A 27934-nucleotide genomic window follows, 5' to 3' on the forward strand; every position below is an offset into this window, starting at 1 on the left:
AGAAGAATTTTATCACTTATAATGATAATACTTAATTAGATCTAACAAGATTAGATTGTTTAGTTAGTGCACAGGAGGAAGACCTTTAGTGTAGACAAAAATAATAATGACATACATGTTTATTTCATATTAATTACTTACGGATGATTGTTTTATTGGAAAATTTTGATGACATAAATGTAAACGACTGACCTAAGTTTTTGGCCAAAATCTATTTTTACCGGCTCACCGGTAACTTGGTTAGTGGATCTTGTTGTACAAGAGATATGTAAATAGAACTATCGGCATATATAGCATTGAGGCTGTTGGTCTGTTTGTGTAAAAGCATCTTATATAGCTTATCATCGAATTTAAATGACTGGATAAACCAAGCTGCGACCTACAAGCATTGTGGCGTGTGTGTGTAATCCACTCTGGTTCTCAATTAATTGGACTATTACCATGGTTAAAGTGAATAGTTTGAAGTAAATACCCAGTGTAATACTCTTTCAATCTTTATGTTAGGAGAATTGTCTCAGTTTCCTTTTTATTTTTTTTTTAAGATTGTTACCTAGAAATTAAAAATTACAATAAATTTTATTGATTTTAATAAAATAATTGTGATTTTTTTATTTTATTTATTTTCCTTTCTATTTTACAATAAATGTAAGTATAAATTAATTAAAAACTAAGAGATGAGTAAAGATATAATTAATAAAAAAAATAGTTAATATGATCTTAAATTTTATAAATAATAAATAAATAAAAACAAAAATTTATCAAAAAAATAGACAATTAGAAAGGAACAGAGAAGGTAGTACAACTTTCACATTTTTGGTACACATTGTAATGATATCAAGTTTTCAACTCCGGGCCACTTTCTCTCTATCTTTTCAATTGCACAATACAAATAATAATCAACGGGCAACATTTCCAAAAGAAAAAATATTTGAGTGGCACATTATTTAGCTGACGCAACTTGCACTACAACAAAGACTTAATTCCGTGTACGAAAAGAGCAAATTTATTTATAGTACTGGACAGATTCAGAGGAGTAAATTAGCAACTTGGTCTTTGGATTTATGCCCCCACCTTCTGTAGTCTAATTTCTTTTCTGAGTTTATTATAAGCTTAGTAGTCTCCATGACATAAATGAAGTCCCTGATTAAAAAGGTGGGGAGAGGAAGAAGAGCTGGTGGAAGAATAATGGTAGACATATGCATTGTATTCGACGGTAGCATCCCCTTTATGGTAATCGACCTTGACAGTCCTAGCAAGGATATAGCCACGTGCGAAGCGAAACTCACCCGTGCCACCAATAATTGGCAACTCCCTTACCTCATTGAAGATTTTGTTTCTCCCCAATACACTTAAACTGCTACCGTTGAATTCGCCTTCTAAGAAGGTCAAAGCCATCCCCATGACTATCTCTAACTCCAAACCGGGCCTTTGGGTTGCGGATAGGTAAAACCCTTGGGCCTTGCCTATTTCTTTGGACTTCACATCAGGCCCAATTGTTAATGGGTCCTCGATCACCACTTGCGACCCAAATGGAAGTGGAGAGCTGGCTACCACCTTGGGGGGGTCGATTACGATGTTCGAGGGTTTTTCGCTAGTAAAAATTTCATGCAAGTAGAAGTGAAGGTGGGTCAGCTTCTCACGAGAACGTACAAGACTTGGAGAGATGTTGTGGTGGTAAGTGGCAGTCACTAGGGTGGAGAAAAGGAGGGTTAGGGTTAGGGTTTGGGAAATGAAGAAAGTTTTGAAATTGGCCATGGTGGTTGGAAGAGAGTTGTCTAATCAGTGATGCTACTCCACGAGAAGAGGACACTATTTATAACAAAGTGGACTTGTGAAAGTTTTGATGTTTGAAACAACCTCATTAATTATGGTAGGTATGTGCTAAATAAATAAAAACAAGTGATTGTTGGATAAATAAATGTTTCGTTCACGTAGGTTGGATTTTAAATTGAATTAATTAATTGTTAGTCCAAGATATAGTGTTCTTGATTATCTTTCGCTTAATCCACTTGCAAGGCTCTGATAATCCTCTATTATTATTATTATTATTATTTTGACAGATAGTCCTCTATTATTTAAAAGTTAAAACACTGTCCACTACTTGCCAAACAGCCACAATTATTGTCTATTCAACGTTTCCGGGTATTATTCTGGGAATTCTAAGGCCAAACGATGATAAGGGTTTTTTTTTTCAAAATTATTAAATGATGATAAAATTTAAATTAATACTTAGAAAAGTGATAAATCATATGGTAACTTATGAATTAAAAGTAATAAAGTACTTATGAAAAAATTAGAAATTATAACACAGTTTATGATTTTTAATTTAATTTTTAAATGTTAATTTAAATTTTATCTTTGATAATTAAAACAAAAAACTCCTTTATCATTGTTTCGCCTACTAAAGCATACATCTTTTTCAAATGACGTCACCTGTGAACATTTTAAGGTCAAACGTGGACACAAATGTCTTGAAAACGTGTAGTATAACCCAAATAGTTCACATAACTAATTTGGCATTTGAGATGCTTTAATTAAGGCTTAAATCGATTTTCAGTTTCCAAATAAATTCATAATTAAAGTATAACTTTATCCTAAAATGAATTGTCATGATAACACGAGATTAATTCGATGTAAGAAAAAAATTCTAGGTACCTTACACATTAAAAAAAAGTGATAATTCCACTATTGGTTGCGTATTTAATATATACTCCCATCTCAAAATGATTGATATTTAATACTTTTCACAAATATTTAAAATAACAATAAATAAGTAGCTTTTGAAATAATTTTATTAAAAATACTCTTACTTTCTATAAATGTAACTTGTAACTATTGGATGATTAATAATGATGGATGAAAAATTCATAGATACATTGTGACAAATTTAAAATATTGAAAACTAAAATCATTAATTAATTTACAAAATATTCAATGCTAAAACATAAGTACATCAGTACATGCATGTTAAAGCTTGTTATTGATCTAGAAAATTGGGTTAAAATTGTGAAAAAACAATAAACTATGTGTGTTTTTTATCTGCATTAACAAAATTAATTTAGAATGAAACTGATTTTATAAAATTAATTTTTAAGGATGTGATTTATGTTTTAATGTTTTTTTATTATAAAAGCAATTGTGTAAAACTCAATAGAAATTTTTTTATCCAATGCAAAAGTTAACCAAAATTACTTTAACTCATTAATTCTAAATCCATAATCTTTGAATTATTTTCTAACACATGAAAATTTATGAACCACCAAGGTCACCCTAGTGGTGAGAGGTTGGAATAGTATGTATGATGTTATACATTCTAACTTCAATATAATTATCATATACACAAAAAAAATATTTTTATCATATGAAACATATCTAAAAGTTAGTCACACTTAAGTTTATTGCTTCTTTTCAAGATGATATTTTTCGAGGATCAAATTTTAATTTTTTTTTCTATAAACTCTCGATGTGTGTTATCAACTGAATTACACTCATTAGATATATAAAAGAAACAAAAAAAATTCATCTGTTACATATATGATATGTGAAATGCACATCCAACAAAAGAAAAATTATTAAATAGGACAAAACTTAGATATAATTTCCTAAGCCTAGCTTATATTATTTTGGAATCAAAATTGGGATTTCACCTGGTATAACTTGTGTAATATTTTGATGCAAACTTTTATTATATGAATTCTAGAAGTGAAACTCTAATTCTAATTAGGAATTAGAAAATAGCATAAACAACATTGCATTTAAGTTTTATCTTAGAGTGAGAGTCTTACTCCCTGATTGATTTTAATTTGTTAGTATAGAAATAAATTGCTCTATTTAATTTCTTTCTTTTTTAAAAATATAACATTGATCTAGGTTTTCGCATAAAATATCTGATTACTTCTAATTAAAAGCCAATAGCTATGCAAAAGTATAAAATCCATGACATGATAAAATTTGACTATTCCTCATAAAACTATAAACAGGCCAGGACATTAGGTATCAGTCCCTTTCCCGTAGAAACATAATAAGGAATAGAAAAGTATTTGTTGAACCACTGTTCTCTCAACAAACAAAATGAAGGATGCTAACAATATATTTTTAACATACTTTTTTAAATATTTATTTTACTACGGTATTAATTAAAATTTGTTAGAAATTATAAAATTATAAGACTGGTTAATATGAAATAGGATGATGAAACTTTATGTTTTTTGATGAATTTTGGTTAATAATAGAGAACATATTTAATAAAGTGTGTTAGATAATGCGTTGTTAGTATTTTTTACAGAGTTGGATATTTCCTTAAATATCTAATATGTTTCACAGATACAAACGTTGTCAAATTTATTTATTTGCGATAGTCTTTTTTTTCAAAGTATGATATAGCATTTTGAAAATCTAACATGATCTGAAACTTTTATAACTTTTTATTAGGTGCATAATCTGAAACTTATATTTACTCATAATTTGAAAGAAAAGAAAAACAAAACATCAATAGCATATTATATATGTTTACTTAATCAAAAGTTAAAATTGTCATTCCAAGCCATTAGCTTATAAAGTCTTTTTAAAAGGATAAAAATATTATACTTTTAACTAAATATAAACATTTATTTTTTTTACTTAATTTATTAGTAAAGAGGTTACATAACTCTGATAGACTGCTTATTTATGCCCATCGTCATCATTAAACAAGATTTTCTAAAAGGATATATTTAATTTCTATTTTCAATTTTTTTTAAAATTAAAAACAAAAAACTAGAGTTTGAATAATGGTCAAAACACAAAATAACATGTAGTTAATCGAGTGAAATTGGATATAGATCTATTAAATAAGATCTGAATTTAAGTATTGAGGATGAAAAAAAAATATACTTCATTAAAAAGAAATATGTCACTGAAGATGATTAATTGGATTCCTAAAAAATATTATTCATTGTTTAAACCAATATACGTTGTATATATAACAACATGATTGCAAAAAAACAAAAAACAAGACAACCAACAAGTTATTGTCCCCATCAGAAGGGTCATTAAGCTAAACATAAGAGGACTTTGTTGCCCAAGGAAAATAGGTTATCTTCAATTATCAACACCGGCCGCGGACATTGGAAATTCAGTGAATTTAATGCGTGAAGAAGAGGTGGAAGTGAAGTTCTGGTAGCTACATACAAGAGTGAATTCAACACTATGTCAAGCCTACTGCTAGTTGGTGTTCTGTTATATGGAATCCAGCAATTCCTCCTAAGATGTCTTTCATTTTGTGGCTTGTTAGAAGGAATCGGAATCGGCTGCTTACTCTTGACAAAGTTGCTTTTTTGAACAAGGGTTCCCTCTGCCCTTTATGTTCAAATGAGTCTGAGTCAAATGTTCATTTGTTCTTTTCTTGCAGGAAATCTCTCCAAGTTTGGGCTCACATTCGTGATTTGGCTCCTTTCCGCAGGTGTTTCACTTCTTTACAGCGTATTACTAACTCTTTAATTAGGAGCAGATCCACATCAGGTGTTCAAGGAAAATTACGTTGTCTGGCTATAGCAATTACAGTCTACTGCATTTGGCTGTCTAGGAACAAACTGATTTTTGAAGATTATCAATTTTTTGTCATAGAGGTTATTAGCACGATTAAGTTTCTTATGTATAGACAAGTGCACTTGTTGCATTTGTTTTAGCATCTTGATATATGTCTTCTTGTATTAGGGAGATTTTTGATTTTCTTTAACTGCGGGGTATGCCCCGTTTATTATTGTATCATTCTGGGTTTAATATAATTTACATTTTTTCCCAAAAAAAACTTGTACTATCATAATATAAATTTTTTATCATAAACCTAAAAAAAATTATGTTTAAAAATATCTGGTATCATAACATAAATTATTGATCACGAATCTCAATAATTTTGAATCTGGTCGATTGATGGTCGGCCTAGTTTTATATATAAAACAAATATGCAAACTTTGTCATTCTCTGAAAAATGTTTTTTTTTTGTAGAGTATGCTAAAAAAAGAACAGAAAACAGACAAAAGTAAAAAATTACACCCTCAAAAAGGGCAACCCCATGGCATCCGCCATTAGCAAACGACTCTGGTCAGGAGGTGGAATGGACAAATTCGCAAACAACACTCAAATACAACTCGATCATAATTTTGTTTCATAAGGTTTATGGTTAAGTTGTTTAATCTATTTCTTGTTTAAAATTCGTTGAACATTATATTTATCTAAATGATGTATTTGAACTAATTTTTCACGATCACGTAATCTTACAATTTGGTTTATCACATTTTATTTATATTTTGGGATAAATATTTTTTATTCTTTCAAAAATTAAATTATCACCAATTTTTACGTTGAAGGACAAAAAATAATCATCTATCCGTTACATTTTCCTGCTACTACAAGGTAACATGTGCATATTATTGGAATACTTCCTCAAATCTTAAATATATAAAAAGAAATTATCACTAATTAAAAAAAGTTAATTAATTGCATCAATCTTATTTTTTTAAAAAGAACAATTTTTAAACTATTATTCATTAAAACTCAATATAAAAAAAGCATCGAAAATAAAGCCTCAACAAACTGAGATATTTTGAGATAGTTTCATTAAATATGATTAAATTAATTGAAAGTTTTTTTTTCTTGTATTTTTTAACATTATATGATGATTGATTTACTGCCTGAGAATAAAAAGTAAAGCCTTCAGCACTATTAGCGATGAAGATTGAACCCAAATTATCACTCTAAATTTTTTCTTCTATCTGTCTCCTTTGTCCCATCTCAAAATGGGGGGGGATGAATATCAATATATCACTACTCCAACATCATATTGGCGCCCATCGAGATCTGCAAAGCACAAGTTCTTACGATAACTCACTTTATTTAGAAGAATAACAGAATATGAGTTGTCCTACTACTAGAGCAAAGTGTGTGAGTGTGCTTTCAGAGTAGAGGAGAGGTGAGCAACAAAGGTATGGTCCCGTTGAGGGTGTTGGAACGAATTGCAGCAAGGATTGGACTCAATATTTGGTCAACTTCTGTAATATGAATGATTTAAGCCTGAAAACAAATTGCAGCAAGGAAAATTTTCGTTGAGAATGAAAGAACTAGTTTATTAAAGATTGTAGGAATATCTTCTAAGATCAAAGATATATTACATACCAGTTTAACGAATACGACACTTAGAACCAGTAGCCAAGTAAACTCTTCCTAGCAAGAATGATGGCTACAACCACGAGAAAATCCTTTCTCAAATTCTCCTACAAAAGTCACTCACAAGAAAGAGGGTTTCTAGTCTGAGAATCCAGGTGCCAAAAAGATGCACTAACTGCACAGTCTGCACTTAATTGTCTTAACCGATATAACCCCATTGTAACAATCCATATCTAGTAGAATGTGTCAAAGAAGCTAATAGCTCTATGCCTGTATTATGACGTTTAAGCCAAATAACCTGCCGAAGGTTACCAGAGATGAGAACAGGAATATTTGCAGAACATTATCTGCAGTAACTAGCCAACCACCATTCATATAACGATACAAATAGGCAAATTTCCCCATCTGGGGTACTTTTAAAAAGTATTTCCCCAGATGGGGTTCTTTTGGTTTTATTTCCGGCATGGGGTAGTTTCGTACGTGAATAGTGTGCCATGCAGGACCCAAACCGCCATTGTCAATGGCGAGTTTGGTGTCACTGAGCAAGTTGCAAATGGCAGTGGCGATACGTGCCTAAACCGCCATTACAGGTGGCGATTTGTACAATCCATAGGGAACCGCCAGTCAAACTGGCGAGTTCCATTGTCTGACGGCAGCTAGTTGCTAGGTTGCAGGGTTGCAGGAGGTGACGGGAGCTTTAAAGGGGAGTTGCAACTGCCATTGGCTAGTTGCCTGGAAGTTGCAACTCCCATTGGCGATTTAGGGCACAAAATAGCCATCACCAGTGGCGATTTTATGCCTATATATACGTTTCAGCTGTGTGTTTTTTGAATGCATAAGGAGTAGCAGAAATAGCTTAGACGAAGAAAGGCTTTGAGTTTTCTGAATGCACAACGGAGTTTTGAGTTTTTTAAGTGTTTAGGGTATAGTTTTTGAGTTTTCTCAGTGCTTAAATTTCTGTCAGTGCAGGCTTTGAGTTTTGAGTTTTAGAAGGTATAGTTTTTAGTAATTCTTTAATTAAATTAGTTTTATATTTTTATTTCGTAATGTTCTGTAAAATAATTTGTATTATTATGTTTTTAAAGTAATTTTTTGTAGCAGTTTCAATGTATAGTTTTTATGAAATTTTTAATTAAATTAGTTTTATATTTTATATGATTGTTTGTGTGTAAAAAATAGAAAAAATTTGTCATCATATTTTTAATTGGTTTGAAATTTGGTTCTTGAGGGTTAAATTTGTGAATGAGGTTCCTAAATTTTTTAGACTAGTTTGAATTTATAGTTGTTAATAATTTTTTAATTAAATTAGTTTTATATTTTATATCCTTTTTTATGTGTATCAAATAAAAGAAATATGTCATGATATTTATTTAAAGAAAATTTTTGAGTCATGAAAAAATTTTGTAAATATGAAATTTTTAGTATATTTTTAATTAGATTAGGTTGGTGTTGATAGTTTGTTAAAAATAACATGTTCTTATATATATTAAAAAAAAATGTAATTGATAATACGTTACTTTTCTGGAAGTCAAAATAATACGTTCCTTTTTCGAAATTAATAATTTGTGTTATAATTTTATGTAAGTAATTATTTATAGCAGTTTGAATGTATAGTTTTTATTAATTTTATAATTAAATTAGATTTATAGTTTATTTTGTAGTTTCCCGTAAAATAATTTATATGATAATTTTTTTAAGTAATCTTTAATTAGAAGTAGATTTTTGCTTTAAAGTAATTTTTTTTAAGTAATTTTATTATTTATTAGTTTGCAGTAAAATAATTTGTATCATAATTTTCTTGTAGTTATTTTTAATTAAAACTAGATTTCAGCTTTAAGAAATTTTTTGTAAGTAATTTTTTTTTATTTCTTAGTTTCCAGTAAAATAATTTGTATTTGTATTATAATTTTTTTAAGTAATTTTTAATTAAAACTAGATTTCAGCTTTCAAGTTATTTTTTGTAAGTAATTTTTTTTATTTGTTAGTTTCCTGTAAAATAATTTGTATGATAATTTTTTTTAAGTAATTTTTAATTAAAAGTGAATTTAAGCTTTCAAGTAATTTTTTTATTTCTTAGTTTCCAGTGCGCACCACGCCATACTGCCAACCAAACAAATGAGAGGTAACATCGACATAACAGTTGCTGTGTAAGGCTCCCACAGAAACTGCATATAATAACACAATTGTTAATTTATCTTAAACCATGCCATTTTATTTATTATTTAACAAATACATGATGATCTTGTTACCTCATGTCGTTTCATGATATCCAATTTGCGACGGAAAACTATTAGATCATCATTGCCAATATGTTGGTTTCCACGTCGCAGCCACCTACAAAAAAATTATGAAATAATTAGTGCCGACGCATTACATTATAGATTATTTTCAAATGAAATTTTAAAAAAAAAAAACTAACCTGTGTCCGAGTGGTTTGTTTTCCATTATAGGAGGAGTTCTCTTTGGAGCCAAAGTCGTGCAGCGTTCCCATGCCCACATTTGGATTAGGATGCACATACCTCCGATTGATTTTATTTTGTAATCGGTGGCGCTGCACATCTCTCTGTATAAATAAGCAAGCACGGCAGGTCTCCATGCATACGTGCTGCACTGTTCAAAGTCCCGTAAAAATTGGAGGTACCTTAGGGAAACTTTACTGCTGCTTTTGTCAACAAATAGAACTCCTCCTATGAATCTGAGGATCCATGCACGGGTAAACCTTTGTAATTGTTCTACGTTCCCGTCATGGATATTTATTTCTGAAAAATGGTGAGCCAGCCAACTTAATTTGACCACACTGCCTTGAAGTTCACCTTCCTGTGGTCTGACTCCCAATAATTCTTCACACAATTCAGCCCAATCAAGATTAGTCTGACCAATTAATGGTGCCCCCTCAGTATGAAGACCTAACAAGACTGACACATCTTGAAGAGTAATCGTAGCCTCTCCGCATCTCAAGTGAAACGTGTGTGTCTCGGGCCTCCATCTTTCAATCAAGGCTGTAATTAATGAAGAATTAATTTTCAGGTACCCCATTTTCATTATCCAATAGAATCCTGATTGGCGAAGCAGAGGAATAATTTCCTCTGGTATTTCTTCTTGTCCTTGATAGATGGGTACAGCTCGCCTGATATGTAGTTTTCTGTCTGCTTCCCCATTCCAAACATGTTCGGAAACATGTTTAGGTTGCAGCCATAAGACGTCTCCTTCTATTGGACCAGACTTAATGTGTATACTAGATGAAGATGATGACGAAGATGCCATTGATGCTGTAAAGTTCAATATAATACAAAAAATTGACAACAAAAATTTTACATTAAAAAAATTAACAAATTTAATAGCTACACAAATTTAAATAAATGTTCTAAAATACTATACAAATAACAAAATTACAAATTTAATAGCTACACAAATTAAAATACATGACCAAATTAAAATACATAGATTTGTTACACATACAAAAATTTAACACAAAAAAACATAAAATACTACCTAAAATAGTCTACAAATAAAAATATTAAAAATTACATACCTACACAAATTTAAATAAATTACCAAATTTAAATACATAACAAAATTAAAAACTTAAACACATAAATAAATTGAACACAAATAAAGTTAAAATACTACCTAAAATAGTCTACAAATAACAAAATTACAAATTAAATAACTACAAAAATTTAAATAAATGACCAAATTAAAATACATAAGAAAATTAAAAATTTAAACACGTACATAAATTGTACACAAATAAACTTAAAATACTATCTAAAATAATCTAGAAATAACAAAATTAAAAATTAAATAGCTACAAAAATTTAAATAAATGACCAAATTAAAATACATAACAAAATTAAAAATTTAAACACGTACATAAATTGTACACAAATAAACTTAAAATACTACCTAAAATAATCTACAAATAACAAAATTAAAAATTAAATAGCTACAAAAATTTAAATAAATTACCATATTAAAATACATAATAAAATTATAAATTGTTACACGTACATAAATTTTACACAAAAAAAACTTTATTTACTAACTAAAATACTCTATACATAACAAATTTAAATATTAAAATACGTACATAAATAAATTTAATTAAATGACCATATTTTTTTTACAATTATTAAAATTTAAATTAAATAACAAATATTATACATAAAAAAATGGTATTAAATCAAAAAGATTTCATGGAATAAAAAATTTAAAGAACATATATATAAAATTAATAAAGTATCATATATTTCAATGAAAACTATAATTCAATAAACTAAATAATATTCACATTCTAACTAAAATTAACGTACAAATAATTTTATCACAAATAATAACATACAAATTTTAAAAATCTTAACAAAATTATATTAATAAATCACTAACGTACAAATAATAATACACCAACTAAATCATATTTAAACATACTACTTAAAATTTAAAAGTTTTACCATACATCAACAAACTTAGCATATCTAAAACAATTAATAAAACTAACCTAACCTAACAATTAATAAAACTAACCTAACCTAACTTACCATATCTATAATTAATTTACAAAATTATAAATAAATTATATTATCAAATTAACTAAAACTAACCTAACTAATATTATCAAAATTATATTTATAAATCAACTAAAACTAACCTAACTAATATTCTTAAAATTATATTTATAAATCAACTAAAACTAACCAAACTAATGTTATCAAAATTATATTTATAAATCAACTAAAACTAACCTAACTAATATTCTTAAAATTATATTTATAAATCAACTAAAACTAACCAAACTAATATTATCAAAATTATATTTATAAATCAACTAAAACTAACCTAACTAATATTCTTAAAATTATATTTATAAATGAACTAAAACTAACCTAACATAAACCTAACCTAAACAATATTAATATGTGAACTGAAATTATTTTAACACATGTATATATAACAGAAAAATATAGGGCAAACAACATTAAAAAAAAATTAACTTACCGGAAGCGCGTATTAAGAATAGCAATCCAAAGCACGTATGGAGAATACACAGTGTAGTGTTAGGACAGCGGAACTAAGATTCAAAACTTCACCTACAATAGATATAAAATTTCTCAATTAAAACTGAAATATAAATTAAACTTAACTTAATATATATAACACAAAAAATTTTAAAATTTTCAGTTAACATAATACTTACAAAAACACCTAATACCAACAGAAGAAGAAACAATGCAATGGAAGCTCAATATCTCGTGTGAGGAAGATAAGCAGAAGAAGATAACTAATGAGGAAGATAAGCAGAAGAAGAAGAAGAAAGCATGCATACGAAGAAGAAGAAAGCATGCATACGAAGCTCGCGTTTTATAAAAAAAAATTTGAATCCCAGCACCTGCAAATCGCCTGCACCAATGGCGATTTCCTCTCTCCAAATCGCCTGCACCAATGGCGATTTCCTTCTGCTGCACTGCCATGGCAGGAATGGCAGGAACTAGGCCTGCTGCCCTCAGCTATTGGAACTCGCCAGTTTGACTGGCGGTTCCCTATGGCTTGTGCATATCGCCAGCTCTAATGGCGGTTTAGGCACGTATCGCCAGTGTCATTTGCAACTTGCTCAGTGACACCAAACTCGCCATTGGCAATGGCGGTTTGGGTCCTGCATGGCACACTATTCACGTACAAAACTACCCCATGCCGGAAATAAAACCAAAAGAACCTCATCTGGAGAAATACTTTTTAAAAGTACCCCAGATGGGGAAATTTGCCATACAAATACAATTCTTTTGTAGTTCAAGCAATTATCTGACATAGCAGGAGACTGCACCATTCACCGTCCACTTTGCCATCAGATCCATTACAGGTTTTCAATTTCAGGTTTTAATGGAATGTCATGGAGACAGATAGGGGTTCCCATTGAAGGCTACAACTCACAGTCACAGTCTTCCGATTTTGACAGCAAAAATATTTCATCCAGTACTTCGTAGATCTCCTCAGATCGGGCGTGTGATTCATCTGCCACCAGAAACTCTTTAAATTCCCCATCTATCTCTATTAAGCTATGACCAGGAGTCTTCTTCACACCCTTGTCTCTCATCAAACTTCGCACCCTCCTTACATCTCCCCATTTTCTCTCCTTAGCACAAATATTTGCCAGCAGCACATAAATGCCACTGTCTTCTGGATCCAAGCACAGAAGATTAAGAGCAGACAATCAGGCCACCTCAACATTACCATGCATTCTACAAGCACTTAGAAGGGCACCCCAAGCTGCCTCACAAGGTAGCATTGGCATGTTTGTTATTAACTTGTAAGCTTCGACCACGAGCCCAGTTCTACCTAGTAGATCAATCATGCAAGCATAATGTTCCTTTTTGGGTTTTATCCCATAGTTTCTTTCCATGGCATCAAAGTATTCTTGACCTTCAGAAACCAAACCACCATGACTGCAAGCTGTCAACAAACTGACAACCCTAATATCATCCGGCTTGAATCCAACACACCTCATCTGATCAAAAACTTCAACAGCTTGCTATGCTCGACCATTGGCAGCGTACCCTGCAATCAAAGAATTCCAAGAAACCAAGTTTCTCTCCGACATTGTACTGAAGACTTCTGCAGCTTTATCTATGTTTCCACATTTGGCATACATGTCTATAATGGCATTTGCCAAAGTAGCACTAAGTAGCATTCTTTTTCCATCAACAAAATATTGATGGATCCAACAACCCAAACTCAAGCAACTCAGCTGACCACAAGCAGAGAGCAAACTCACTAAGGTGTGCTCAACCGGAACAAAACCATCCCAAAGCATTTCGTGAAACAATTTTAACGATTCCTCAGGTTTACCATTCTGAGAATACCCCGCAATCATCGCACTCCAGCAGACCACATTTTTCCAAGGAGTTTGATCGAAAAACCTCCTTGCAGACTCCAAGTCACTGCACTTAGCATACCCATTAACCATGCTAGTCCACGAGAAAACATCCCTACTTTCCATTCTGTCAAAAAGATCCCTAGCAGCAATCAAACTACCACACTTCACATACATGTCCAACAAGGCATTGTGTAAACTCAAACCCCACCTCACATTCTTCTTCTCCATAATCTCATGAATGTATTTCCCCATACCCAGGTCACCCTTCTGAGATCAAGCCGAAAGCACCGCAATCAACGTGACCTCATTGGGCTCAACATCACCATCCAACATCAAATTAAACATCTCCGTAGCCGCATCTGAACAGTTACAACACGCATACCCATCAATCATCGTGGTCCAAGTAACAACATCCTTAACAGACATTTCATCGAACATCAGGCGAGCGTGATTCAACTAACCACGGTCAGCATAAAAGTGCACCAACCCATTTCGCGCGAGAACCTCGAAATCAAACCCCGTTTTCCGAGCAATGGAATGCACGGATTCCCCCTGGGAAGCCTCGGAGAATAGCTCACAGGCCTTGAGCGCGAAAACGAAGGTTCTTGCGTCCAAGGGAACGCGTCCTCGAAACATGTGGAGGAAGAAGGAGAACGCGGTGGAGGGAATTCGCGCTTTGTTGTAGCCCCGGATCATTGAGTTCCACATGAAGGTGTTGGGTTCGGGGATACGGCGGATGAGACGGTGGGCGTAGCGGATGTCGCCGGCGTCGGCGAGGGCGCAGAACGCGAGGCTCTGCTGAGGGGGAAGGTGTCGTTGATGAGGCCGATGACGGTCATGCGTGCTTGAATTTGCCTCAGTTAGTGCATGGAGGAACATGTTTCCATGACCACTAGGGTTGGGTGTGTGATTACCACGTTGGTTTTCGAGTTCCATTTGGTTTGGTTTGTGGAAACTGACGCAGAGGATAGAGGTTTATGGTATTGAAGATGACGTCGTGGTTGGGGTTTTAGAGTTGAACGTAGAGAATGGAGAACGAGAAACGTTTTTTTCATATGACGCCAGCAATGATATTCGAAAATGCTTGGATTTTGAGCTGAATAATTGGTAAAACAATGTCTTTCTGAAAAGGAAGGAGTCTGAAACTTATTTGGGGGCAATATATTGTCAAGTTAGACATAAAAATAACATGCGATATGATAGTGTAATTGCTTAAAATTTGCTCGTAATTATTTAAACTGTGACATCAAAATAAACACACTCTATGATAGCATATTATACATGCCCCAACAACAAAGATTTATTGGATTTGTCTCCACAGAAAATAGATAAAATTTCAAATCAAGAAGTAATATAGCTAATAATTTTAGTTGGCACCAGTTAACTTCTAACATGTACCTTGCTTATAATCTAAGAGAAAAACTCTCATAGTCTTCTGTAGTAAGAGGTATTTCGATATTAGGGAGACAAAAGTGCTGGCTGCATCACAATGATCACAACAATAACCCTGGTACAAAGTATTTTACATTTTTTTAGTTAAAATATATTTTAAAACTGAAACCATCGATGCCATGATACTTTTTAAGTTTTTTAAAAGTATTCAAATTCCTAATTACATCTTAAAAATTTAATTATCTTTCAAACAAGTACTGTAATCACAATCAACACCAAATCACCACCACCATAGTTAAAGCCAAAGCCCCCAACCCTCCGTTGCCTCTACCATTAAAAATTAACACCTTGCATCTCGCCCTCTGTCTGATACCATCAACTACCATTGATATCACTGCTCTGAGTTCTCTCCATCCCATACCACAACAACCACCAAATTGTCAGCCCCTGCATTCACCACTTTCAATACCAGAAAAACAATCAAGGTGGAGTCAACTAAAAAGGAAACACTAAAATCAAGACTAATTTGACCAAAATAATAATAGAAAAAGGCGCTAAATACAAGCAAAATTCAAATAGAACGAAAACTATGCAGGAAACCAAATCATAAACCAAAACAACTAGTTATTCTCACATATAAAATGACTATACATCATTCAATGTCAATCCTAGTCTCACTGTACTACGCGGCCAACTACATACCAAAACTAGTTCCATTTTCTTTCAATTTTGCACTCTAAATACTAACAAGATGAAACCCTAAGAATCTAAAACTCCTGACTGGCAGATCCAATCTCGGGCTTTCCCTTGCCAGCGGCCTTCTTGGGCAACAAATTCTGGTGAATGTTAGGCAGAACACCACCATTGGCAATGGTCACAGACCCCATCAGCTTGCTCAACTCCTCATCGTTCCTCACCGCAAGTTGAATGTGCCTAGGAACGATCCTCGTCTTCTTGTTGTCCCTCGCAGCGTTGCCGGCAAGCTCCAAAACCTAAACACCCAAAACAATAACATAAAAGTCTGAAAACAACAAAAGAAAAGACGACAAATTATTATTAAATGCAACGAACCTCAGCGGCAAGGTATTCGAGAACCGCAGATAGGTAAACAGGGGAACCGGAACCAACGCGCTGGGCATAGCGACCGGCCTTGAGGTAGCGAGCGACGCGGCCGACGGGGAACTGAAGGCCGGCTTTGGAGGAACGGGAAACGGACTTTGTGGTCTTGGGTTTCCCTCTTCCACCCTTCTTCGTTGTGGCTGCGACCTCTGTGGAACTCATCGTCCTTCAAATTCACAAGAAAAAATAGAGGCTTTGCACTTTACAGAGAGAGTTTGCGGTGTGGAATTGTTGTGAGGTTGGTTTTCGTTTATATAGAGCGCGAGCAATGGCTATGATTGGGTGATGGGAGTTGTAGCGGATCGCCAGCGTGGCAACGCCTCACAGTTTGAGCTTTTTTGAGTTTTGAGTTTCGCATCGAGCGGGAAACCAATTATTTTCGGATATTGCTCGCTCCTGCGCCACTGTCGTTTCGTGACTGGTTTCTTTTTCATATAATAAAATAAAATACATATTATAATTGGTACTTTTGGAAATTGGAATTATCATGGTGTTGTTTTATGTCAAGGGCGATTATTGTATAAATTGTTGACGTTACGAAAAGCCAAAAACTATGTAAAGAAACATTTGAATTGTTATTTTGTGACTTCGTGTTTTTCATATACACTTTTTTACATATCTTAATCGTTTCTTCTTCTTATTCTCCTTCTTCATGTGTTTTAGACTTTTTAATTGTATTTCAAGATTGAGTAATCATTCTTAACTCTAAAAAAAATGGTTTTTTCAGCGTTACCCAATTCTTGATAACAGAGGCAACAATTGCTTTTTGGAGCTTGAGAAAAAGAAGAAAGAAACAAAATTTGAGAGAGAGGATACAGAAGCAACAATGTTGGCAAAGAGAAAAAATCTCGTGCACTTTATAGATTCTTTTACGCTTCTTCTTTTTACCTATTTTTCATTGGAAAAGTTGCAATTTATAGGATGTTTTACAAGATGCAATGAAATTGTTTTTCCCAGCCCACATTTTTCTTCTGCCACCATAGATTGGGTACTCATCCGCATCTCCCTCTGCATTAACATCTTCATCGAGTTATAAAGTGCATATGATTCTACTTTGTGATCTCATTCAACTACTATTATAATCAACAGTGGTTCATTCCCCTTACCCTTTGAATATTGAATTTGTCTACTATTGTCGTTTGCAACCAACTCGATCCTCAACATCATTTGCAGACTTCAACATGTTTTGCATCTCAGCTATATATATGTAAGAAATCCTCTAAGCCCTTCACCTGAGCAATTTGCTTAAATTCTGTTTTATATTTTCCAAGCTCCTTTTTGTAGAACAAATGAATTGAAAAAACTCATTTTTTTTTTCCTTTTTGAATGATGCAGAACCAATTTTGTTTATCTTTTGTAAGGAGCACACACGCAATGTATATCATGGTGCCATCCAATCACATTCAAGCTAATTTTTATTTTCATATTTTTATTTATTTTTAGTTTAAAATAACTACGCAAGTTATTTGAGGATCTTTTATTGTTACTCTTAATTTATAATATATTATCTAATTATCCTCACGACACACTCTCAATATACTAGCTAATTTTTAACATAGTTAATATATTCTAAATAATATTATAATTAAACATTTAATATGATAGTAAGTCATAATAATATTTCAACCATATAAAACATCATAACTAAATAAAATAATGAATAACTTTAAAATATCATTTTGAAACAAGTTTTGCTCAATTTTCTTTTCCAAATGTTTTTCTATATATAAAATTATTTAAATATTGTAACTAATTTAGGTTAGTGTAGAAAACAACTTTTGAAAAATGAAAACAAAAAAAAAATAAACGAAACATATTTTTTAAATCTATTTTTTGAAAAAATGAAAAAATACTTTTGAAAATAAAAATAGAAAATGTTCACTCAAACCAAAAATCCCCTTTAATTTTAAGGAAACATACGATGATTAATCAAAGTATTCTAATTATTCCTAAGAATCATAATTTTCCGATGTAAAAAAACTTCTCTACGGCCAAATGCCAAACGCCCCTGTATATGAAAACTAGACTCGTTATAGTCCTAAACACTCCAATAGGGGGGTTCTTTTCCGAGTGAGAATATTTTCATCAGTAAATTAATTCATTCAACCAAAATGAAGCCCAAATCCTTTGTATTGACTTCGGGCCACATATGTAGCAGAGAAAGGTTACGCCCCTTCAGCATGCGCAAATCTGTTAGCACGCGTTGGGTAAAACCCTTCCCCCTTACTATAATCAATGTTCATGTATTTGTAACCAATATAAAAAGAAATAAGCGTAATGAGGAAGATGTTCACAGTCTGCTGATGCATCAATAAATAGAACACCAAAATCATTGAATACTGAATCCTCAAAACTGCAATCAGATTGTCCACATGCGATGGATTTCCAGCAGCCTGTATAAGCAATTAATCACCAAGTGGGGAAAAAAAAACTCATCTTCATTAGTTCCTCATAAAATCAATAACATATTCCAAAGACTTTGCTAGTAATTTTCTTGTCTCTCTCCTCTTTAGGTGGAGGGAAAGATAAGAGAATTTTATTTAGGAAAATAATGTAACCCCTTGTGATATTGTCAGCCTGTCAACCGCAGTAATTTATTATTTGACACAAACACCTGCATGGTGTTTGAAACAAAAGATATTAACATTTAGTGGATAATACATTTTGATATTGAGGTATAAAAAAAAATTATATTTAAAATATAGACATCTGTGTTATATTTTGGCACACCTAGTTTATATAGAAAACACTAATTTTGTTTAATTTTAAACAAAGTGGTCTCAATGTCAAATAAAACGGGAATAAAAATTAAAATTAAAACAACTTATACCACAGCACAGGGAATTAAAGTTTCACCCATGCATGTTTCATGTGTCACATTTGTTGTTTCATCTTTGTTTATGATATATGTCACGTAAACAATATCTGACATATCTATACAAATAAAATACCATAGTCTTGATATGCAATTGAAAGAAATGAACCCCCAAAACCAACCATTCTATTCTTGTGCAGCCAAAAAATAGGAGTAAAAGAGAGAGCAAGCAAATAAGGTTATATAACTATACCTGAAAGAGCTGGTACTTTTTTATTCTTTGGTATCTTCCACCCTTCGAAGTTGGTGAAAAGAATATAACAATGACGATTGCATATTGGCTATTTCTATGAGTGTCTCTAGTGCTGCAAACAATTTCAATAGATAGAATGTGATATATCTTGGATGTCAAATATAAAATATAAAAGATGACTAAAACCACATGCACAAAGGAAGCAAAGGTAATTAAGATCTTGAGTTCTGTTATCCACCTTTCTCAAATGACAGCTGGGAGGCTCGAAGCTTTGGGGAAATTAAAACTCCAAAAATTGACAAGGACTTGGATCGCTCATTTTGAACCTATAAAAAGCACTAACAAGATTTATAAATATAATATATTCACCATATATCAGAGATCCAATCCAATTCTACTTGTAATGGTTAATATTTGTTAATGAGAGGAAGCGATAACATTAGTAGAATACTTACTTCAGCATTTTCTACAAGTCCTGATGAGTTTTTAGCCATGGTCACCTCAGCAGTTCGTACAACCAAACATATAACAAAATGAGAAACAACAAACATGCTACTTAAAGCATATAGCAGAAGAATCAAGTAACAAATGAAATCAAAGTTTGCTCTAATGTGCATGTTTAATTTTGGGATTTACCCTAATATCCAGTTCAAATTACAGTATGCTAACATCTAATGAAAAAAAATTGTATTATGCTTATGCATAGGGATAAGAAAACCATACCAGAAGATTTGACACTACTACCATCTTGTGACTGCACATTCTCATCTTCTAACTGAGAACTTTCATGTTCAGAGGATACCCATTTACGCAACATGAAGCATGGCTGTGTACCTATTGTGAAATGCAATAGTTCATATTTTAAAAGAGGTTTATCTAAATTGATACAAAGAACATGTTACAGAAAGGCTTAATAAAAATGAAAGTGAAAGCATGCTAGCACACCGGGGCTGAGAACAGGACACAAATAGAATCGAGCATATGCAAATTGCAACCATGTCCTTTAGTATAAAGCTCAAATTTTACCATCATAGTTGGTTATCTTCAATGTTGTAGCAGCTGAATGAAATTTCAGGTCCAATAAAGAACTATTAATGCGAGAAGCACCCATGGAATGTCGAGCACTTGCTAAGTCAAACCATCCCTGTTAATAAATTAAAAACGGTTACCAAAAAGACAGAAGACATATCAAGGTCATATCAAGGTTTTTAGTTGCCAAATTGCAGGGTCAACTACAGAGTTACTAGTCGTATCAAGGTTTCACTGATAGAATTGGACCAAAAACAAAGAATGTGTGTATTATTATGGTGGTGCCTCCAACACCCAAGACAAAATACATGAGTTTTGAGGTCTCACCACCCTCCACTTCCTAATCCCTCATTCCCTCTAATTCCCCTCTAATAGACTATTAATAGTTTCTTAACTAACTAACAATTAGTTATCCTAGTTGTTCCAACTAACTGACAGTTACTAAGGCTCTTAGCTCTAAAAAGGATATTTCCTAACTTACCCTTTTCCTCATCTAACAATAACCCCCCCCCCCCCCCCCTTCAAGATGGACCTTGTCCTCAAGGTCAAGTTGAGGAAAAACAGTCTGCCTTTCATCGGCAAGGGTGGGGTCTCCTTCCTCCTCTTCTTCCATAAGCATCAATTTGAATTGTTTATTCTTACACACATGAGCAGGATTATACTTCTCTTCATAGGTGAAACATTCTCCTTTCCTCATCTTCTCATTTACTTCCGCGGGTGACAAATTATGGAAAGTTCTTCTACCTTATTATCCACTGGATTCTGTTTTAGCAGCATTAGTAGGATCAGCTACCTTACTATTTGTTGGTTGTCAATCCCTTACAAATCTCTGACTCGAATAACTGGGTTTCTGAAAATTATACCCCTTACTATTACTCACGGGTAACTTCCTCAAGACTCAATTCTTATCTTCCACCCTACGAGCCTTGACCATAGATTCCATCAAGTTTTTTGGTTCGTGGAGCCTGACCTCAGTGCTGATCTCTTCTTTCAGCCCCTTGAGAAACACCTCCACCAGAAACGGTTCCTCCAACCCCTTCACCATTCCAACGTGCTTCTCAAATTGGCCTATGAATTCTTGCACTATTTCTTCCTATTCCAGCACCAGCAATGCTTGAAACCTTTGGGAGATTGTGATATTGAACCCTTCCCAAGAATGGTTTGGGTTCCAAGATTCCCACCATTGGAACCACCCTAGAGCTTCTCCACCCAGGGCAACCATCATTGCTTCAAGCTTATCCTCTTCTCTTACAACTTGCAACCGAAAATACCTTTCTATCTTCGTTAACCAGCCCATCGGATCTTCTCCCTCGAATATTGGCATTTCAAGAGTTCTCCACCGATTGCTGCCCTGCGCATCGTTCCCCTTATTTCCTCCTATCAAATCGTCTGCGTGAACATTTGATTCAGGAGGTTTTTTCTCCCATGCCGCCGCTAATTGCTGTATCATCCCTTCTATTGAACTCAGTCACGCCTCCATCACATCGCGATTCTCCTCTATCGCCTTCTCCATAGCTTCCATGCATGTCTCCATTCTCGCGTTCGCCTTCATCACCATTAACTGTTCCCACGCTCCTAGATCGGAGCTCTAATACCAATTGATAGAACTGGACCAGAAACAGAGAATGTGTGTATTATTATTGTGATGCCTCCAACACCCAAGACAGAATACAGATGAGTTTCGAGGTCTCACCACCCTCCACTTCCTAATCCCCCATTCCCTCTAATTCCCCTCTAATAGACTGTTTATAGTTTCTTAACTAACTAATTAACTAACAGTTATTAAGGCTCTTAGCTCTTCCAAGGATATTTCCTAACTTACCATTTTCTTCATCTATCACACAACCTCACAACTTTGATGATGAAATTGAATTATTGAAATAGTTGCACAAAGTAATCCAACCAGTATTATACTCAACCTTCTATTATGCAACATTTTCAGTATCAGAATGGACAGATAAGAAAAGTAAATTTGAAGTTACATGGTAAACCAGAAATTTATACATTTCGAAAGATGCTACCAATTTCTTGTATCAAAAGGGTTTTGCATTTACCTGTCGAAGTGTGGAGGACACTGCATCAAAGAGGGATAGGTAGTTATCCATCGAATCCATAAATTGCAATACAAATTTCTCTTCAGCTCGAGGTACTTGGCATTGATGCTGCAGCTGTTGATCTTCTCCATCTGGTTCCTGTGTCTGTGGTTCTTCACCACTTCCAGAACATTGATGCTCTTCTTCCATGGAACTTGATCACGTTTCTAACGTAAGGCAATTTTTCACTTTACTTCACCCCAAATTCTTCCACTAACCCTTCACAAATATCACAACTGAACTTATAAATTCACAATTATCTGTTTTCTATTATAAGTTAATTATATTGTCCTTTCTAATCTGATAGGTCTCAATCTGATATCCAGAAGTAATAAAACAGTAAAATAACAATTTTAAGATGAAAATGGGAGATATTATTGATGTAAATCAAGTTAGAGTTCAAATGGGATCTAACTTGTGAATTACAATGGATGAACAATGGAAATGAAAAATGCAGAAAACAGGATAAGCATTTCGAGCTGCTTAGAAAACTCCCATGCAGTTTCTAACTGAATCCATACATGCCCCACTACTGATTATTCCCTCAGCATATAACGTTACAGCCCTCCTTTCTCTCTCTGCCACCTGTCCCATCACACCTTCCCCACTAAGTTAGTTACTCCTCTAGTGGGATGATCCCCTACACTTCCCTTACCATGTTTCCTCGTGTACACTATCTGTTGCTTATCATAATCATGTAGAGTGTTTCTTAATCCTTTATTCTGCACCAGCAAACTCCGCTAGGTTTACATCTGATCTTCTAAATTCGTAAGAACTTTACTATAAGAATGGGTTCACATCAGGGATTGATCCTGAGTCCTTATGTAATTTAGTCTTGAATGTGCTCCTCACCCAGGACATTTAAAAAATCATCCCTAATTCCTAAATGCAAGTTATCCAAGGATGATATAGTTCTAATTGAGGAATCAAGGAAAAAGGTTAACTCTAAACTTGAGCTTTGAAGACAAACTTTGGAATCAAAGGGTTTTCTCTTGAGTAAGAACAAGACAGTATATTGATTGTAATTTTAGGAAGAAGCAAGGGGAAAAAGCTTTGGAGGTAAAAACAGGAGAATATGACATACCACAGGTTGAAGCATCTAGGATATATAGTACAAAATGATGAGGAAATTAATAAAGGTATCACCGAAAAGAGAAAAAAAAAATAGTGAAAAGCAAACTCAATTAGGACACATAAGTTTTCTGAGAAGAGGGACTACTAAGTACTAATGCATTCAAGAGAGAACTTGATGCTGCTATAAATAGGAAACAAAAGCAAATACGAATATAGCATGATCATGAAAATGATCTCGTGAACTCTGTACAATATCATCTGCTGTGATTTCAAATCATTTCTTTCCTTTCTTCCTCTCTAGCATGATCAGGGTCTGTTTGTCCTTAGATATATCTAATACGAATATATATAGCTAATACAAGAGTACTATGATTGTAGACATAATAGACTATAATTCTTGAGTTGCATATAATCAGTCACTTGTTGCATCGTTTTAAAATGTATCTGATCTTTAAAGGGTATGTCTGTGTTTCAAAGAAAATTTTTTGGTTCAGGGTTCTCTTATTAGCGTTTTACTAATTCCTGAAACTTAAGATTGGTATTCTTTGTCATGCGTTCACATGATCTTCATTGACTCCTGGGATTAAAAAAAAGGGATTTTATCTTTTTGCTCTTCTGAATACTCAGGTTTTTAATGCACTGGGATTTCGGTTTATTGCTATATTCACAATGTTCGGACTGCACAAGTTTTTCATTTTCAAACAACGTGGCTTTGTTCAATGATCAGGGTCTGGTTTTAAATTAGCCTGCAACTTATATAGTGGCTAGTCGCAATAAAAAGATAGCTTAAGTTCCAGGTCATGCTTGCATCCAATTATTGCTAAATAAATAAACTTATCATCCCATTTTTCTTTTTGATCAATTATTAAGAGCAGAAGCATTGGTGAAAGTTTAATTAGAATAAGAGTTCAGACTAAAGCAGTAAAGGAAGGTAGACATTTCATCAAACACGTTGTGAGCAACTTAATTTCACAGAACTAACCATGGCATATATCTCGCACCTTTTCACCAAGATCAGTTCCCTCATCAATATAAATAACAACGTGGAAAACAAAACAAGTATCAAAACACTATTTTAATTTTAACCCCCGAGCATACATATAAAAAAGAGTTACCGGGCAAGCTAAGTCTGATAGAGGCTTCAGTTCGTTGTAGCCATAAATTTTGAAGCTTCCATTTCCATTTATATTGGATCCTGGGAGACTGAGGCAGAGGATGAGGAGAAAGGAAACGATTCGGGTCAGGGGTTTCAAATGGCAGTGCGAGAAGGAGAAGAAAGGAGAGAAAGACTTGGTTAGACACAGCCAGTGAAATTTTGCCACCACATTAAAACATTGTAAAAATAAACCATTAATAATTAATAATTTTCATGTACAAGACCACAAGGTCCAAACACTTTCAAAAAAATGATACCTTGCCAACAAAAAAGACAAGATATCCAATTGGTCATATGCTGTGGTGGAGAAGATTCTTGTTAGCTTATTTGGTTATACTCAATGCTCTCAATGGCTTTCGTTCAAACTCAACTTGTAACCAAATCTTTCACTACTTAGTAATGGGTTAGCCTATTTTGATCATAATAATATATTTTTGTTGTTTCAAATTTTTTTATTTATAAGAACAAAAAATAATGTTACAAAATTTATAATAATTGACACACTTTACTCAACTAATTGAGTTAAACTCAATTTATTTTTTATCATTTATTTGATTGCAAGATATAGAGATCAATTATCTACATTGTCTAAAATTGAATCGTGAAGGTAGAATAGAATAGAATAGATTTAACCGTTTGCTATGAGATTTAACATATTTTATAACAGATTATGGATGCAACCTTTTGGGTGAGCACTATGATATATTTTTCTTAAGAATTTGACTTCACTTTTTAGTTTTCAGACGACCTTCTTGCTTCATCTCAAAACGATTTAAGGCATGTTTTGGAGAATTTTATTTTTCATTTCACCTCAATTAGGAGGGCGTGTCATCTAGGATCTTAAAAAATATTTCTTATAAATTGTTTTTAATTTCTCATCAATTAATCTAATATCACTATTCTAAACAAATGAGACATTAAAAATAGGTTGATCTCATGGACCTAAAATAGTTATGAAGAAAAAGTTCAAAGACTTTTTAGCAATTAAATTTAACTAAACATAAAAATTTGAAAAAGTTTAGATTAAAAAAATAATAAATCCTTAAAATAAAAGAAGTTATTTTAGCTATTTAACAAAATCCAAAAAAAAAAAGGCGAGGGGATGTGCAAAAAAGAGGTCATATTGATTTTTTGTAAGGAGTTGATATTTCCACCATCACTTTTGCTATTCTCATTGTCACTTTTTGAAAAGTAGTAAAAATAGACAAAAATGTCCGTCTACACATTTTTCTCACTCCTTCCCTTTCCCTCTCCATTGTTTGCTATTCTTTTATACATAATAAAATCACGATTCAATTGTGTTATAGGTAGAGAATTACAATAGAATCATATTTTTATTGTGTTTTTTTTTTAAAAAAAATAACATAATGAAAGTACAATTTCATTTGTGTTATTAGATGAATAACACAAAGGAGTCGTACTTTTGTTGTCTTATAAATACAATGAAATCATGATTTCGTTATATAGTAAAGGCAAAAGTAAAATTACAAAACAAAATATTGATTCTGTTGTGTTATTTGATTCCACCTCCAAATAACACAACATAATCTTGATTTCATTGTGTTATCTAACAATAATGAAAAATTACACAACAAAATCGTGTTTCTGTTGTGTAATTGAGGGATGAAAAAATAAACAATAGAAATACAATTTTTATTGTTACTTGTACAACAAAAATATGATTTTATTGTTCAATTTTTCATGGGGCAATCTTGAAATATGGGTAAAATACACCTATGTGGCTAGTGTAATTAGCAAAATGGTAGTGGTAATAGCAATCCCCTTTTTTTACGGCTTGTGGTTTTTCTTAGGCTATTTTGAAGTCCAAATCCATTCTCTGTTCAAGGCCATTATTACTTGGATTGTCACAAACAAACCCATGATGCCAGGGTTTTTCTTTGTGCACCCAGAAGAATTACTAGTGCACCCAACAATTTTATTAAAATGGCAAAAATGTCCTTTTAATAAAAAATTTAAAAAACATTCTCCCTTGGCCTCCCTCTTTATCACATTGCTGCTACTATTCATCATCTTTGTTGAGGTTTTAGAGCTTTGCCATCGCCCCGTGAATCCAGACCGCCAGTCCCTTTGTCGTTGTCACACCGTTAGTGACAACTTCGTCGTCATCTCCACCATAAGTGGTCTTGCTCCCTACCCCTCTATTTGTTTGATATTTTTTTGTGGATTGGAAAATTCGTGTAACATATACGAATTGTCAATCTATATGAGTTATACGAATTGTTAATCTGTATGTTACTTACAGATTGTTAATTCATATGTTACTTACGGATTGTTAATCTGTAAGTTATATAAAACTTAAGGATTATCAATTCGTAAATATTATATAACTTATGAATTCATAATCCGTAAGTTTTATATGAATAAAATATTATCAAAGGCAAGTTGCAACTCCGCCTTTAACAATCACAACCATCACCACTACAATCACCACTTACTAAAGTACCTTCGTAAGACTTTCACTTCAACCAAAGCGAACACAATGGACCTCTCTTCTCACGAGAATGAATGAACGCGACGAAACCAACAAAATGAATCAATGGATGAGTCAACAAGGTGAAAGAAGAAACTAAAAGAAAGAATACACAAGGATATTTTTGAAATATCATAATATTGTTGAGTGTAGAAGCAATATGTCTAGTACACAAAGCAACAGCCTTGATGCCATCGTCAATAGGTCCAGCTCATTCGAGAACATGTGGAAGTCGAAGTTGTTTTCCCGAACAAAAATATGCTTATCGGACAACTCGAAGTTTTTTCAAACACTCCTTCTAACTAGTTAAAATATTAGTTTTTAAGGACAAAAAAATTATAATTAAAACTGTGAAGATAATAAAAAAAAAAGATGACTGAAAACTGCAAAGACCAAAATCTGCCTTAAATCTTAACAGTAAAACTACTTTTTAAATGAATATTTACCCAATTAGTATTATTAAACAGCATCAATAAAAAAAAAAATTGGTTCAAAATTTAG

The 27934-nt window shown here is 32.9% G+C and overlaps 3 protein-coding genes and 1 pseudogene across 7 annotated transcripts; all 4 read right to left on the bottom strand.

The window, feature by feature from the left end:
- Nucleotides 1-774: 774 nt before the first annotated feature.
- LOC114398392 (dirigent protein 22-like) lies at nt 775-1844 on the bottom strand. Its single transcript, XM_028360579.1, has one exon. The coding sequence runs from the start codon at nt 1753-1755 to the stop codon at nt 1111-1113; it is 645 nt and encodes a 214-aa protein (XP_028216380.1). The 5' UTR covers nt 1756-1844; the 3' UTR covers nt 775-1110.
- Nucleotides 1845-12912: 11068 nt separating this feature from the next.
- Nucleotides 12913-15774, bottom strand: LOC114400800 (annotated as a pseudogene).
- A 146-nt stretch (nt 15775-15920) lies between these two features.
- LOC114400801 (histone H2AX-like) lies at nt 15921-16761 on the bottom strand. The gene is made up of 2 exons (XM_028363435.1): nt 16475-16761; nt 15921-16395 (listed from the first exon to the last, which is right to left on the bottom strand). Exons 1-2 carry the CDS (start codon nt 16682-16684, stop codon nt 16171-16173), a joined length of 435 nt encoding a protein of 144 aa, XP_028219236.1. The 5' UTR covers nt 16685-16761; the 3' UTR covers nt 15921-16170.
- A 1840-nt stretch (nt 16762-18601) lies between these two features.
- LOC114400602 (coiled-coil domain-containing protein 115-like) lies at nt 18602-25181 on the bottom strand. Of its 5 annotated transcripts, none has more exons than XM_028363126.1 (8): nt 24902-25181; nt 22674-22948; nt 20617-20734; nt 20314-20424; nt 20046-20092; nt 19829-19916; nt 19591-19702; nt 18602-19136 (listed from the first exon to the last, which is right to left on the bottom strand). In XM_028363126.1, exons 2-7 carry the CDS (start codon nt 22860-22862, stop codon nt 19611-19613), a joined length of 645 nt encoding a protein of 214 aa, XP_028218927.1. In that variant the 5' UTR covers nt 22863-22948; nt 24902-25181; the 3' UTR covers nt 18602-19136; nt 19591-19610. The 5 variants fall into 5 exon arrangements, with proteins under 5 accessions (XP_028218927.1, XP_028218928.1, XP_028218926.1 ...); XM_028363127.1 differs by having other exon boundaries at nt 18602-18915; nt 22674-22931; nt 24902-25180; XM_028363125.1 differs by having other exon boundaries at nt 22674-22931; nt 24902-25176.
- Between the last annotated feature and the right edge of the window lie 2753 nt (nt 25182-27934).

Source organism: Glycine soja, chromosome 19 (assembly GCF_004193775.1).
Source record: "Glycine soja cultivar W05 chromosome 19, ASM419377v2, whole genome shotgun sequence".
Taxonomy (NCBI): Eukaryota; Viridiplantae; Streptophyta; class Magnoliopsida; order Fabales; family Fabaceae; genus Glycine; species Glycine soja.